Raw genomic sequence first — 16,400 nt, 5'->3', positions numbered from 1 at the left:
GACCCTAACAGAGCATCTGGTCTACTAGACTTTCTTACCGATTTCCTCTATTTTAAGAACTTTACAATGATTAAAGGAATATATTTTTAAATTATTTGATTTTGATGAGAAGATCTTTTTCTGAAGGTTTTATTTGTTGTATACTTTGACTTAAAAATCTAGCCTTATACTTAAAAAAAACTTATGGTAATAATAAGTAACTATAAATACATAGTAAATTTTAAGATACTTGGTATTAAATAAGAGTTTAATACCAAGAACAATTTTTAATACAAAGAACTCCTAAAAATCAATAGTAAGAGGTTGGGAATATAGCTTAGTTGCTAGAGTGCTGGTCTCTCATGCAAAAGGCCCTGAGTTCAATCCCCAGCACGTGAGCGCGCACACACACACACACACACACACAAATCAACGGTAAGAAAACAATCCAATTAGATTATGGTCAAAATATCAAAACAGACACTTAATCAATGCATACAGAGCAAAAAGCAGATTAAAAGATGCTGTCTTGCTGGGCAGAGGCACACACCTGTAATCCCCAAGGCATGGAGGTCGAGGCAGGAGGATTCCAAGTTCAAAGCCAGTCTCAGTGACTTAGCGAGGCCCTAACCAACTTGATGAGACCCTGTCTCTAAATGAGATATAAAAAAGGGCTGGGGATGTGGCTCAGTGGTTAAGCACCCCTGGGTTCAATCCCCATTACCAACTAAACAAAACAAAGAAGCTTAGTTCATATTTTATGGGACTGTAACAGAAGTATAAACAGTAGAAATTTACTTCACTCACAGTTCTGGAAATTGGAAGGCTCAAGATCCAGAGGACTTATCTAATGAGAGTCTTCTTGTTCCCCCAAATAGGAAAGCACTACCTGGTAAGACTGTGAGAAAGGCAAGAGGGGTCTAGTATGCTTGTGTAAGAAACCCACCCTCAAGACAACTGTAGATGACAATGTCAATCCATTCAAGAAGGCAGAGTCCTCATGACCTGATCATCTCTTAAATGTCCCATATCTCAACACTGATGCACTGGGGACTAAGTTTCTAACACATGAACATATGGGGGACACATTCAAACCCTAGCAGACATGTCACTAGAGAATTATACATTAAAACACCACCACCACACATCTACTAGAATGGCAAAAAGCCAAAACATTGACACCAGGAATGCTAGGGAAGATGCCGAGTAACAGGAAATCTCATTTTCTGCTAGTGGGAACGAAAAATGGTTCAGCCTTACAAAACTAAACATACTCTTACTATACAATCCAACAATCAAGCTCCTTGGTATTTACCCAAAGGAGCTAAAAATGTGATCATACAAAAACCTACACATAGTTGTTTATAGCAGCTTTATGCACAACTGCCAAAACTCGGAAGCAACCAAGATGTCCTTCAGTAGGTGAATGGATAAACAAATTGGTACATCCTTACAATGGAATATTACTCAGCACTAAAAAGAAATTAGCTATCAAGCCAGCGAACGGCACTGTAGAATCTTAAATGCATGCTGCAAAGTGAAAGAAACCAATCTAAAAAGGCTACATACTGTCAGATTCCAAACATTGCCAAAACCCAGAGAATCTGTAACATCAAAGAGTGAATCCTAATGTAAAATTACTGACTTTAGTTAATATTAATGTGTCACTATTTGGCTCATCAATTTTAACTAATGTTCCACCCTACTTCATAATAGCAGTGGAAACTAGGGGGAAGGGCCTTTGAAAATTGATATTTTCTGCTCAATATTTCCATAAACCTGAAACTTAGTACTAAGAAAAAAAAAACTATTAAATGCCTTGGGAAGGGGAAATGGAGGAAGGGTGTCTTGAGAATAGAAAAGTCCTTTCACATGCCCATTGTGCCCTTTCTCAGAGATGTTGCCTGCTGTCTTCCCCAGAAGGGGCTGCCACAACCCCCAAGGGAAGCCCAAGCCAACCCACACCAGGCGGCCAGCTCTGCATACCTTCCTGGAGTCGCCTTTACACAGCCACCATGCTTGCCCCACAGCTTCTGTTAAGTACACAGTGGCCTTTAAAATAAATATTTGATATGGGGGGAGCATTTGACAAATTTACTCTGAGTAGGAAATTTTCCTTTGAGGCTAGGTGGTTTATTCACCTGAAGGCGGGAAAGATTCCTACTAAGGTCACAAACATTAGCACAGAAGAAGAAACACAATCTAAGTTTAATTTCAAGAAGAAATCAATGCATTATTCCTGGCCACTGAGCTAAAGCTGTGTGAACTTTGTCTCCTGAACAGAGGCTCAGAGGTCATAGGTCTGCTGTGGCTTCCTTCATTTAAAACAGGCTGAAGGCAAAGGCCAGTGTATGGCTGTAGCAAAGGACTCCCCTGACACTCCCAGCCATCACCAGAACTCGAGTTCACCACAGGGGGGATTAACTCCCCTTTAAACAACAGCACCAGTCATCCCAAAGCCCACTTCTGCTTCCTGTGGCCCACCTTGTTTCTCCTCCTGGGGACAACAGCTCATTACCAAAACCAATTCTTACTATTAGCTTGCTTTCCCTCCTAAGAACTGTACTCTTGGCTGGGGGGGGATGTAGCTCAGTGGCAGAGCATTGGTCTAGCATGCACCAGGTCCTGAGTCTTAGCCTCAGTACTGCTTTAAAAAAAAAAAAAAAAAAAACTATACTCTCATGATAACCAAAACTAACAAGGGAAAATGTATCCTTTTGAAAGCATTATAGCTAACAATTAAAAAAAGGATCAAGAGAATTAGAACAAATTACCATCCCAATAAATTAATAAATATAGGCAATAATCATTAATTATTCATTTCATTAAAAAAAAAAACATTCCGACACTATGGGTCTTTTCAGAGCACACATCACACAACCTAAGAACTGTTCTTGAAAAAGAAAAAAAGAAAGAAAATCTACACAAGTCTCTAGCTCTAGTTACAAATTTACAGAAAATAAAGGGGCCAAAAGAACATATTAAACTGACAGCCATGGGAATACACTCAGCAAAATCCAAGAACTAGAAAATCTATAGGAAAACACAACCTAATTCAACAAATAAGTTTAATTGGGGGGGGGGGAGGACAGATGCCAGATAAACCTACAGATTAAAAGGTTTAAATATCAGTGAAAGAATCCATTTGACCAGGTATGGTGGCACAAAGCCTGCAATCCCAGCTACTCAGGATAAGGCAGGAGGATCTCAAGTTCAAGGCCAGCCTACGCAATTTAGCAGGACCCCGACTCCCAATTAAAAAATGATAAGGGCTATACATATGGTATAGTGGTAGAGTGCCCCCGGATTCAATTCACAGAACAGAAAGAACACAAACTAATTAATTTACAATGATTGATGATGCTAAAGAAAAAATTTCATTTTGACAGAATCAAAACTGTCTACACATGGCCAGTAAGGGAAAAATAATGGGCCAAGTCCCAACTCTTAATCCAGAAAGTACGTCAGATAAAAATTTATCCTAGGATAGATCTGAAGTACCCATTTACACAGTCTGCAGATATACCAATACTGCAAAAACCGTTCACCAGCATGGCAGGCTGGCGCAGGCTCATAATCCCAGCTACACGGGAGGCTGAGGCAGGAAAATCACTTATGCCTACAAATTCAAGACCAGCTTGGGGACAGACAGAGACCCTGTCTAAAAAAATAAAAAAAGAAACAAACACTAAAAAGAACTTTAAAGACAAATTTTAAATGATACTACTAAGAATAAAACCAAAGTAAAACTTGTACACTGAGGGGTTTTGTTGCTGTGGCTGCTGTTTAGGTGCTGGGATCTGTGTGCAGATGGCAAGCATCTACCACTGGAGCTCTACCTCCAGCCAACTGAGGCCTTTTCAGTCACAATTTTACTTGGAGATTTCTAAGTGGAAAAGTTACCATTAGTTTTTTAAATAAAAATTAATTATGATTAAAATTAGGTGGAAGTTTGAGTATATAGCTCAGTGGTAGAATGTTTGCCTACAATGAACTAGGCCCGGGTTCAACCCTCAGCACTGCGATTATTAGAATTAGGTGGGATTATTTATGAAAATGTTAATATGAAGAGTGATAACACCAAATGCTGGAGAGGATACAGAGACTCTGGATTTCTTTTATGTACACTGCTGGTAGGAACATAATACAGCTACTCTAGAAAATGATTAGCAATTTCTTTAAAAACAAAATATGTACTTATTTGGCACTTCTGGACACTTCTCTCTCAAAAATTAAAACTATTTCACATAAGACTGTGTACATCAATGTTCACAGCAGCTTTATTTTTAATAGTCAAAAATTAGAAACCATCTTTCTGGAATTTCTCTCAGCAGGTGAATGGTTAAACAAAGTAGGCAATAAACTATTGGTTCATGAAACAATTCCCATGACTCTCAAAGGAATTACAGTGAAAGGGAAAAGACAAAGTTACAAACTTTATGATTTTTATAGTGTTCTCAAAATGGCAAAATTACAGATACCGGGAACAGATCAGTGGTTGCCAGTGGTTAAGTATGAGAAGGAAGGGTGTGTGTGTGTGTGTGTGTGTGACTTCAAAGGGGCAATACCAGGGAGCCTTAAGGTGATGGAATAGTTTCACATTCTTTTTTGATACTGTTGTTTCCCTCATGGAGAAATGAATTCAGGTCACAGCAGGGAGAGCACCAAAACCAATCCAGTCCTGTATCTTAACAGCTGGAAGCAGTTACATGAATCTATACATGTGAGAAAGTCATACAGAACTACACACACACACACACAATAAGTACATGTGAAACTGGTGAAATCTAAAACAGGCTATGGAGGGGTGAGACTGTGCTCAGCATGTATGAGGCACTGGGTTCAATCCTCAGTACCACATAAAAATAAATAAATAAAATAAAGGCCTATCAACAACTTAATTTTTTTTAAATTAAAATAGGCTATGGAGTGTAACAATGTCAATTTTCTGTGTTTCTTTGTGAAAAAAACAGCTGTCCAGCTCTCTACCGAGCTGTCCTATCAGCTCTGAAGGAAAGAGTTATGTCAGATATTACCAGTAGGGGAAACTGAGCGAAGGAAATATGAGAGCTATCTATATTAGTTTTTGCGACTTCCTATAAATCTATAAATTATTTTAAAATAAAAAGTGAAAAAAGAATAGATGGAGCTATGTATAAAGAGATTAATTATAACAAATGGAAAAGATTTAGCATAGTATTTGAAACATGGTAATAAAGTTTCCATTTTACTGATTACTTTTATTAAATCAACTGACCTGGAAGCAAAGGATTCTGCACTAAATACATATTTCAGAAGAAGGCGAGACTTGAGCTAGAATTCCTAAGCTTAGTTACCATTTACTGTACAAAATCTCTAGGCACAATTTTAAGATTTTTTTCAGACTTGAAATTGTCCAAGTGAATAAGAAACCAGTGGAACATGCATGGCTCCACATTTAATTTTTTCCTAAAATCTTTACCTCCAATTTCCATGTGGCCAGGCTTCTGGGTATATGAAAGTCTTTTGCATCATCAAGTAATTTTATCAGAATTAAATGTATTATCTACTGTGTGGTTGCAAAAATGAAAAATCTAGCTCAAGGCCATCTTCAACTTCAATCTACAATCACTTATTTTAAAAAATAATTATGTGTCATCTTAAAAATAGTAAAAAAATTTGAAGACTTTCTGGTCTTTACAGCAACTGAGTCTCTAGCAAATATCTGGGGGTGGAAAGGACATTCTGCCAGCCAGCCTCTGAGCAGCTAGGAGGCTGTCCAGCTCTCTACAGAGCTGTCCTATCAGCTCTGAAGGGAAGAGCAAAGACCAGCTGCTGGCAACTGGACCCTGGTTCTTCAAAGCAGCATCTACAGCCCCATCAAGAATACTTTGTACCTGTGTTAATAAGTGGTTAATATAGTCTCTAGTGCCGTGGGTGTGATCTTGAAATAGTTTCCTCCACTAAATGTTACTCTAACTGAGTCAAAAGAACAGAGAATAGAAAGCTGTGTGAAAGCATACATCACCCCGCTTTTCTACTTCCCACAGGAAAATTGCTTTTAATTTTTCTCAGCTTCAACAGGTATAAGAATACCTAACCATTCATTGCAATCCATGTCTACACCATTCCTGTGACACACAGATAATGTGAGAACCAATAAGTAAGACAACCATCTGACCAGTCCAGCATCAGCAAGGGAGCCCCTTCCTATGGGCCCTCTGGACTCCAAACACTAGGCCCTCTGGCAGCAGTTTTGTGGAAGGAGTTGAAATGTGGGGCATTGAGCACCTAGGATCAGAACTGTTCAAGCACACAAGTCCTCCCTGCCTCGGACTCCCTAGTACCCTTTCACATCTTCTCTCTCCTGCAATGTCCTAAACCTGTGTGAACAGGGGTGGACTCCAAAAAGCTCCAGTCACTGTTTCCTTTGGCTTTTCAATGGCTAAAAACGTAATGGGGATGGAAAAAAAAGAGTCCATACAATGAAATGCCAATGACTCTTGACAGTAACAGGGTCACTGGTGACAGATAGTGGATGGAAGAGGCAAGCTGTGGCATGAAAGTAACAGTTGAAAACAGTGTGCCGGATTTGAGGAAATTCTCAGATACATATTACACTGTAAGTGTAGAATCTACACCCTAATACCTTCTTTAAAATACATCTCTACATAAATCAGTCAATAACCTGAAGGTCCCAGTTCAGTAAAGAATTACTATGAGCTACATATGCAAATGCACATAATTTAAACTTAACACAAACACCAGGTCTCTCTAAATTCTTTCCTACTTAATCTGCCTGATTGCTGTGAAGCCCAACAATAACACCAATCCCCTGATGACATTATATAGAAATAAGCCATTAATGCCAGTGCCAAAGTGAACCATCAGCACCTCGGGTTTACTGTGATCGAGTGAATCACGAGTACTAGGAGAACGGCACACGTGGGACAACACTGTCCACTGCAGTACAGAGCGCAGCACTCACCGCGAGTCTCAGCCCCTGCCCAGTTTTCCACCCAAATACCACCGAACCTTCTGCCCCAAACCAACAGTCCTTCCAGCCCCTATTTTCAATAACACAAACATTTCCCCAGTCACTCAAGTTCAAAGCTATAGATCATTAAAATCACCAAGGGAAGATTCATCCTTATCTTGTAAAAACTTCTCACATTCATTCATCCTTCCATCCCCCAATTCCTACCAGCCTAGTTCAAGAAATTAGTCATTAAACTTAAATTTCCCAGGGCTAGGGGTACAGCTCAGCAGTAGAACATTTATCTAGCATTATCATGTCCAAGGCCCTGGATTCAACCCCTAGCACTGGGGAGAAAAATTAAGTTTCCCAATGGGGTCTCCTTGATGTCCCCTCAAACAAATTCACATTCCAAGCCATTACTGTGAACAAGTCATCCAAGCCTTGACAAACCACCTACAGATCTCACAGTGTAGCCAACACAAACCTATTCTCATGAACTTGGACAAGCACCAAGCGTCTTACACAAGAAGTTTCTGGACACTCAGGCTCGGGACTAAGGGCTCTGGATATCAGTAAATTCTCTGTGTTTGCAACTTTCTGCTATCCCTTCTTTCTCCATGGTGATCAACAATTAAATCTTTGAAAAGAAAAGGGCTTATGGCTCATTTTCACTGACAAGCAGAAAGAGCTGGTGGACTACATCCTATACTACAGCCAGCTCTCAAGGGGAATGAAACCTGAAGTCGAAGAAAACGGATAAATGGAAGCAATGTTGGAAGGAATAAAAAGATAAAGAAAAGAAAATAAACTCCATGGGCCTATGGTTACACAGGGACAAAGGCCAAAATGGTAAATGCGCCCAGGGGAGTTTCATTTTGAAAGACTACGATGAAATCCAAATATTTTATGCTACATTAAAGATATTTCCATCCCCCAATAGGTAAGAGAGAGCACGCTTATAAAAGGAAGCTAACAGACATTTACTCTACTAAGAACATGAACCAAGCACAAGAGTTCTGAGGACCAAACAGCAACAACTTGGGCATTGGAAAAAGCCAGGTTTTGAACTGTAGCTCAAAGGAGTGTCCAGGAAATAAGTCAACCAGTTTGGCTGATGTTGAGAAACCAAGATATAAAAGAGCAGTACACACTATCCCAGAATTACAATCCACTTTTCACACTGAGGGGAAGAGGGGGCACCCAGGATATCTCATGTTCCTATCTAAATAGCCAACCCAGAAGCCAGGAACCACCACAATTTGTTAATCTACTAGCAAAGTAGCAGTCACATTCTAAGAATGCAGAAAATGTTGGTAACAGTTTTACTATATTTAATCTCAGAATAGTGAATACTGAGGTACACTGATTCCAGACTTTATACATACCTGTATTAAAAACGGCAAAACTTCCTTAAAAGAAATAAAGATCCACAAATCAAAACTTATCCACAGATCAAAAATTATCAAGCAACCAGACACTCTTACACAAACACTATTCGGAACTGTTTAATATATCTTTCAAAACAGGAAGGTCTCAGAATTGAACATTTGAAAAATTTTTAACTGCTGACACTCTTAAAAGGAAGGGGCAAAAAAGTGGAAAGTCGGAGGAAGTGATAAGCTGTTTTAAAACAATTTTACAATCAGTTTTTAAACAGTAATCCCGCTGGGAAATGAAAATTCCTCTCCTAATCCCTTTGAGAGCAATATAATATTTGAATCAGGAACAAGAACACTTTGCTTCTACAAAGTTCAAATGTGAACCTTTTGCAGTATCCTTTACATTAAATAGCAAGTAGAGGGGAAAACAATTTCTGATTTAACCAAAAAAAAAAAAAAAAAAAGAGGTGGCAGAACTTTGGATTTATAATATACCTTTTCTAAAAACATATATAAGAGACTTCAGTAAAATGCAATTAGGGAACTTCAAGGTTTTGGTTGACAGTGATTACTTAACTGGAGCTTATTCCTGTAAAACGAAACTACCAGAACCCCTCAATATCAATTTGCTTGTCACTAAACCACAACTTTATGCTTAAACTTGGAAATGCTAACAGGATGGAACCACAAGCCTTTAATAAAATGTGATAACCATGGAGAGCGCCCTTGAAGCTTAGCAACAAAGGACTCAACCCTAAAGGATTCCCCTCTGAAAGTGAGGGCAGATTTGACATATACCCCAGCAGAAGTCCTAAAGCGCATGACTGCATTTTCCATAAATGTGGGAGTAGTAATAGTAGCATATAGCAGACACCAACCCACTAGAAGCAGATGGAACCCACCAACTCATTTTACCCAGACCTTCAAAAAGGTACACAGATCTGTCTCTCCTTGCCAAACAGGGCTGATCTGAATGGGTGAATCTAAGAAAAGGTTCACTCGGGATTACTAATTGGTGATTTCATTTGTGTACGCTAGCCTCAATGTAAAACAGGATCTGAAAAATGAAAAGCAATTTGAAAGCTGGTTTTCTATACTCAGACTCCCCCCCCCATACTCACACACTCTCTCTCTCTCTCTCTCTCTCTCTCTCTCTCTCTCTCACACACACACACACACACACACACACACACACGGTCCAAAACCTTTATTTTACAAAAGAAAAATGACTCAGTGACCTTTTCCAGCACAAGAGCTCTTCCAGAAGGGAAATCTAGATGGAAACATTCCAAGCTTATGTACATAATTCACCAGGGATCAGGTAAGATTCCATTTTGTAAGAGCTGAACTTTAAACAGAAAGTCACTAGTGGTGCAACATTCACCCATTAGCATAAAGTTACCCCCTAGAATGAAAAGCACTGGCTCCCTCTGCCAAGATGACAACTTTACAGTGAGAAGCTGAGCCCCGGACCATGAACTCCTGGAAAGTTCTATCAGGGCCTCAGAAGAGCTACCACCTCTACTAGCCTAAACTTAGCTGTCACCTCAGCCCTCCCTCCCCAAACACAGGGCATCCTTAAAACCGGAATTTTTTTTTTTAAATAAAATTAAAAGATGGGCCAAAGGGTCAAAAGTAGGCAATGCCTTTCAGGGCTGACATGATTCCTGTCTGGGATTGGGGGAGGGGAGGAGCATTCTGGATGTTTCTATTCTTGGCAAGGAAAGCACCTCCAGGTCCTAAACCATCGAAAGACACCAACGCAGTTATGTTTTCAGGGAATGAATGGTACGACCGTGCTAAGGAATCTCGGAGTATGATGGTGGGGACAAAGGTGTGGAGGGCTGGAGGGGGGCTCAGGGGACAGAAGGTGGGACTAAGGGGAGGGCCCAAGCGATGGATAAAGGGGGCTCAGGGAAGGTGTGGACGGTTAGGAGGGAGGGGAGGGAGGTGTGGATGACTAAGGAAGGTGAGGGGAGGTTGTGGATGGCTGAGAGGAGGTCCACAAGGCTGGACGGCTGGAGAGGGCTGGGGGGAGGTATGGATGGCTGCGGGATGGGGGTTTGGGCCACAGTCTCTCCCCCTGCCCCGCGTGGAGCAGCAGCCGAGGCAGGCCGTGGGGGTGGCCTCTCTGGGGCTCCCCCACCCTCTCTGTGGGCGTGTGCCCGGCTGCGCGTGTGCACGGGCCAGACCAGCAGGCCGCAGGGCCAGCACTCACCCCACGACTCCCTGGTTGTAGTTCCTCCGCTTCCACGGGGTCCCGCTGTACACGCCCCCGCTGCCGTCCACCCGGCCGCCCCCCGCGGCCCGCCCTCCACTGGGCTGCAGCAGGCTGTAGTTGAGTCCGTAGGTGCTGGCCTTGTTGTCGCGCTTCCTCTTGTTGCTGCTGCCCGAGGCCGGGTCCGCGGGCTCGGCGGCAGGGACCGCGGCCGAGGGGTGCGGGGACGAGGACGCCGAGGGGGACGAGGACGCCGAGGGGCCCGCGGCAGCCCGGCGGGCCCAGGCCGCCGGCTGGTGGTGGTTGTTGTTGTTGTTGGTCGTCTCTAGGGGCAGGAAGTCCCGCTGCTCCGCGGGCAGCGCGTGGCCGCCCAGCAGGCGCTCCCCGGAACGGTACATGCCGGCCGGGGCCGGAGCCGGGGCCGCGCCGCCGGGGCTGCCGGTGCTGCTGCCGCTCCCGCCGGTGGCCGTGCTGCTGCCGCCGCCGCCGCCGCTCGCGCCGCCGCTGCTGTGACAGTGGTGGTTGAAGTAGAGGTTCCTCAGCCCCTGGGTCGTCTCCCAGATCTGCATCCACAGACTGTTGGACGGTCCGAGCTGCTCTGGCTGGAACCAGGCGATCCTCGGATCCATCAAACGGCGGCGGCCGCTGCCCCCGCCCCTCCTGGCCGCCCGCAGGGCCGCCGCCGCCGCCGCCGCCTCAGGCGCACGCCCGGCCTCGGCTGCCGCTGCTGCTGCCGCTGCTGCCGCTGCTGCTGCTCGGGGCCCGCCGCGGGCGGCGCGGTCGCGCAGGGAGCCGGGACGGCGCCGGCGGCGTCGCTCCCGCCCTCGGGGGCTCCGCGGGCCCTCCCCCCCTCCCTCCGCCCCTCCGCCGAGCCCCTGTCACTGGGGTCCCCGTGCAAATGGCGGCGGTGGCGGCAGCTCCGGAGAAGGGCGAGCGACGGCGGCAGCGGCGGCGGCAGCGGCGGCGGGACGCGCCTGCTCGGTAGCGTCCTCGCTCCTCCGGCCCCGGGGCGGGGCCTCCGCCGGCTCCGCCCCGCTCGCTCCGCCCCGCCCCGCCCGCCGCCCGCGCTCGCCCCGCCCCCGCCGCCCGCCAGCCCCGCACCCCCGGGGCCGCGCCGTGCGTCACAGAGGCCGCGGCGCGGCGCGACGGGGGCCGCAACTGCCCTGGCCAACCGTCCCCGAGCCGGCCGCGGCGGGGGCCAGCGTACCTGGCGTCCGGGCCCCTCCGAGGCGCGCGCTACCGCCCGGCCTCCGCTTCCTGGTCGCGGAGACTGAGGAGGCCGCGCGAGGTCGCCGCCGGCTCCTCTGGGGAAGGGACTCTGGGAGGCGCCGCCCCGCCCCTGTCCCCTCCCCCACCCCGCGGCCTCGGGGACTCCGGGGGTCTGCCGGCAACTCACCCCCAGCTCGTTTCCTAAAACACTTTTTCCGGTGGCGTGGGGACACACCCCCAAGGGGGAGGGAAAATTGCCGCCACTCGCCCTCCCGGCCCGCATGGGGCACTGCGTGCCCGCGAGCCGCGCCGGTTCCCGGAGGCTCCCCGCGCCCCGCCCTGCTGCGCGCTGGCCAGGGTGCGTGAGCCGCAGGCCTTGGCAGAGGATGGATCCCCTCACCCCACCCGAGACGGAGAAACCGGCTCCCAAACGCAAAGGTGGACGGACGCACATCTTCGTTCCGGTTGGGGGAGGTCACCAACCTTAAGTGAAAACCCACTTTATACATGTGCGCGCACAGATGCACCGGCACATGACTGCTCAGCCTGTGAAGAAACTGGAGCTGCCCTGGGTGCACCAACAGCCTGAGAAAATCCTTCCAGTTCAGTTTCTTAACGGAAATCTTATACTCAAACGGTTTCTAAAACCTTTGAATCCTAAAATGAAGACCATATTATATATATCCTCATTTAGAGATTTTTCCGAAAGGAAAAATCCGTGTAGGGCAAGAAAAAGAGAAAAGGAATTTTTTTTTTCCAAACTGGGAATTTAACGCTGGTGCACTTTACCAGCGAGCTACATCCCATCCCTTTTCATTTTATTTTTTAAAAATTTGAGACAGGGTCTCACTAAGTTGCTTAGGGCCTCGCTAAGTTGCTGAGACTGGCCTCAAAGTTGAGATGCTTCAGTCTCCAAAATCCCTAGTATTACAGACTTGGCGCCACCACACCCTGCAGAAAAAGGGAATTTTCAGTATTTCCAGTTCATCATGAGGAAAAAAGAATAAGCGCATCCAGTGTGTGACCTTTAAGGTTGGTGCAAATTACAGAACAAGTCCCTGACACCTGATTTCAGCCTTCTGCTTTGGGAGCTCAATATCCTGGAAAGTGTTTTTGGCAAAGAATGAAAAACTATTTATCAAAGAATGAAGCATCGCTCTACCCTTTTTCTTGCTAAAAGAATATCATGGCCATAAATACAAACATACACAAGAAAGACTTTCAGAATGCTGGTTCGTTTTATTGTTATTGCTTTGCTAGAAATTAGTATTAAAAGTTTGCTCAGAATGAAATTTGCTATATGCTAAGATTTACATAAGCCAGGAAAATAAGTAATGATTATTTTTTATGCCATTCACATTAGTGAACAAAAATAAAACGTGGTATAGAAATAGATTTCATTTGATGCCTTCAAATTTGTTTTAAATTTTTAAATAAAAAAACAGAGTAAAGCTCAGTGGTAAAGTACTTGCCTAGCATTCACCAGGCCCTGGGTTCAATTCCTATCACCTATAAAAGAAAATTAAAAAAAAAAAAAAAAAGCAAGCCAAGCCAGGTGCAGTAGTGTACCCCTATAACCCCAGCAGCTCTGGAGGTTGAGGCAGGAGGATTGTGAGTTTAAAGCCAGCATCAGCAAATTAGCAAGACCCTAAGCAACTCAGTGAGACCCTGTCTCTAAGTACTAAAAAAGGGCTGGGAGTTTGGCTCAGTGATTAAGCACCCTGGTTTCAATACCCACCACCACCCCACCCCACCCCCCGCCAGCAAAATAAAACCAAGAAAACAATCATTACCAAAAGTCCCACTAACCAGAAATACCCACTCTGAAGGCTTTGTTAAACACTCTCCTAAATATTCACTTCATGCACATACAAATGTCAAAATACAGGTACATCATTTCTCCAAATGTCCAAGAATACATTATATGCCACTGATATCTAAAACAGAGTGTTCAAGATTATTCATAGTACATGCCAGAAATTGGCATTTGTTATATTTAAGGGCACTATTAAGAACTACCAAAGTTTGGCAAAACAATCAAATGAGGTCTAAGGGGTATAGCCACTGGTAGAGTGCTTGCCCAGTATGGACCAGACCCTGGAGTCCATCCCCAGAACCGCCCTCCACAAAGATCAAAGGAGATAACCTATATAAAAGTACTTTGTAAACTAAAATGTGGCCTGAAAGGCAAGACTTAACTGTGTTTTCATTCAGCAGCAGGAGAAGCTGACTCGTTAACTCTCCCTGTAACTTAGCCATGTTTCAAGGTATTCAGCAAATTTTGGTTGAATGAATATCATCCATGCCAGGCTGAGCTAATTGCTTTAGAGGAGATAAATAATCAACTGGGGCGTTTGGCTGCATTCCATGAATTTACTGTCTGGTTGGGGAGGCAAAAAGAGGTAAATATTTAATCTGAAATTGTACTCATTCAATTAATTCAACAAATATGTCTTGAGCAATTATTATATGCCAGATTCTGAGGATATAGCAATGAGCAATCCTGATAAGGTCTGCCTTCAAGGACCTTGTATTCCAGTGTGTAAGGTGAGAGTATAAAGTCATACAGTGATGAACGCTGTGAGAAAAGGAAAGCAGGCTAAAGGGATAGTGACCATAGGCTATTTTTAGGAGGGCTAATCAGGGAAGGCTGCTCTGAGGAAGTGATATTTGAGCAGGGATTTAAGCAAGGGAATAGCCTTTACCATCTAAGGAATGATCTATTAGAGGGGGTAGCAAGTCCAAAGGCCCTGAGGCAGGAATATGCTTTGTGTGCAAAATGATACAGCAGTATGGTTGAGTGTTGACTTGTGTCATGGTATAGAATCACAAAGTAAATATTCTGGAAGTTTCTTTAACAATCCAACCCGAAGGAAAACACATGGGTAATTTCATATACAAAAATATATTTACTTTCCCCAGCCAATCTGCAGTGCTCTGCCTTGGAGTAATCTACTGCCGCCTCCAAGGAGATAGACTACACTAATTTCAGTAATCAACTTTAATTACTCAATTTTTTCCTATCACTATTTTGAACAAAAAAAACAGACATTTATTACATTTTTTCAGAACCATCTGCATTAAACTGATGAGTCAAAAACAATAGCACTTTCTCCCATAATCTAGTGCCCTATTCATTCACAATATTCTTGTTTCTGAAGGGGAAAATGTTGAATTGATGGTATTAACTTGGAGATTTACTGAAACACCAAAGTTCTCTAGGGAAAAATAAATGGGTGGAGAAATGGAAAGAAAATTATCCAAGAATCACCAAAATTTAAATGTTTTTACTGATTTATTAAATTGAATAAAAAAGAAAGGGAATTGTATATACAAACTACCATATGGTAGTAATATCATTAATAATTGTCATTGTAACTAAATCTTCAACAGTGTGTGATTAAATTAGTCCACTCTGGAGTATATGATTACCATGACCAATAGTTACATGGTAATTACACCTTCAGTATTTAGGTTATGAAGCATTTGCTTCAGGTATTAATAATCTTGGACATAGGCCCCATTTGCAAACTTTCCCCTTTTTGCCCAAAATATACATCTTTACACCATGTTATTTTCATATATGCATAGAGGATTCCAACTATAGAAATCTTTTCAATGAGCCTTTGAAATCATAAGCAAAGTTGAAGCTTGTGTTGTTTTTTTTTTTTTTTTCTTCAAGACAGTCTAATTTTCTTCCATTTCCACTGTCCTACAAACAAAATTGTCCAGGTTGTATGCCTCTCTGAGGTCTTTGGTGTGTGTATACATGTGAGTGATGATTAATTTTATGTGTCAACTTGACTGGGACGCAGGGTGCTCAGATTAAACATGATTTCTGGGTGTGCCTGGCAGGCTGCTTCTGAATGAGATTAGCGTTTGAATCAGTGACTGAGTAAAGCAGGTGGGCATCACCCAATCCCAACAACCAATTCACAGAGGGTCTGAAGAGAATAAGCTGAAGAAGGGGAAATTTGCTCTCTACCTGAATGCTTGAGCTGAGACATCAGACTTCTCCTGCTCTGGACTGGGACTTATCTCATCAGCCCTGAGATTCACAGGAATAACAACCAGCTTTCCTGGGTCTCCAGCCTGCAGGTGGAAGATTGGGGGATTTCTCGGCCTCTACAAGTGCGTGAGCCAATTCCATCGTAAACCTTTAATATTTAATAAATATTCTTTTTTTAATATTTTTTTTAATTTTTTAATACTTTTTTTTTTTTTTTTAGTTTTCGGCGGACACAACATCTTTGTTTGTATGTGGTGCTGAGGATCGAACCCAGGCCACACGCATGCCAGGCAAGCGCACTACCGCTTGAGCCACATCCCAGCCCCTAATAAATATTCTTTAATAAAGGTTATATTCCTGGAATATATCCTATTATGCCTTTCTGGAGAACCCTAATAGATTTTGGTCCTGAGAGTGGTTTTGGAGGAGCAGAATGTTATGGATGAGTTTTTTACATTGGTTTCGGTGTTTGGGGAATTAGCTTTCTAATCCGATTAGATATAAAGATGCTAACATCTCTATTTCTAGTGGCAAGGAGAGCTCTGATAGTCCATGGAGTGATCTGGCAATAAAGAATCAAAGAATGTCTGCTTTGGATACTCCTAATCAAATACTCATGAGAAGCAAAAAGCTGAGTGACTGCATATA

The 16,400-nt window shown here is 43.7% G+C and overlaps 1 protein-coding gene across 2 annotated transcripts in view; it reads right to left on the bottom strand.

Moving 5' to 3' along the window:
• The window catches only part of TENT4B (terminal nucleotidyltransferase 4B), a 63,212-nt gene extending 51,623 nt beyond the window's left edge, over positions 1–11,589 (bottom strand). Inside the window, exon 1 of one of the 2 annotated variants that reach the window (XM_081274495.1) lies at positions 10,535–11,589. In XM_081274495.1, coding sequence (XP_081130621.1) covers positions 10,535–11,163 — 629 coding nt within the window. In that variant the 5' untranslated portion in view covers positions 11,164–11,589. The remainder of the gene's footprint in view (positions 1–10,534) is intronic. The other variant, XM_081274494.1, reaches the window with a different exon arrangement.
• Between the last annotated feature and the right edge of the window lie 4,811 nt (positions 11,590–16,400).

The sequence above is a fragment of the Spermophilus citellus genome (assembly GCF_964194105.1).
Source record: "Spermophilus citellus genome assembly, chromosome: 18".
NCBI classification, from domain to species: domain Eukaryota; kingdom Metazoa; phylum Chordata; class Mammalia; order Rodentia; family Sciuridae; genus Spermophilus; species Spermophilus citellus.
Note: the sequence above shows the minus strand (reverse complement) of the source record. Positions and strands in the feature narration are given on the sequence as shown.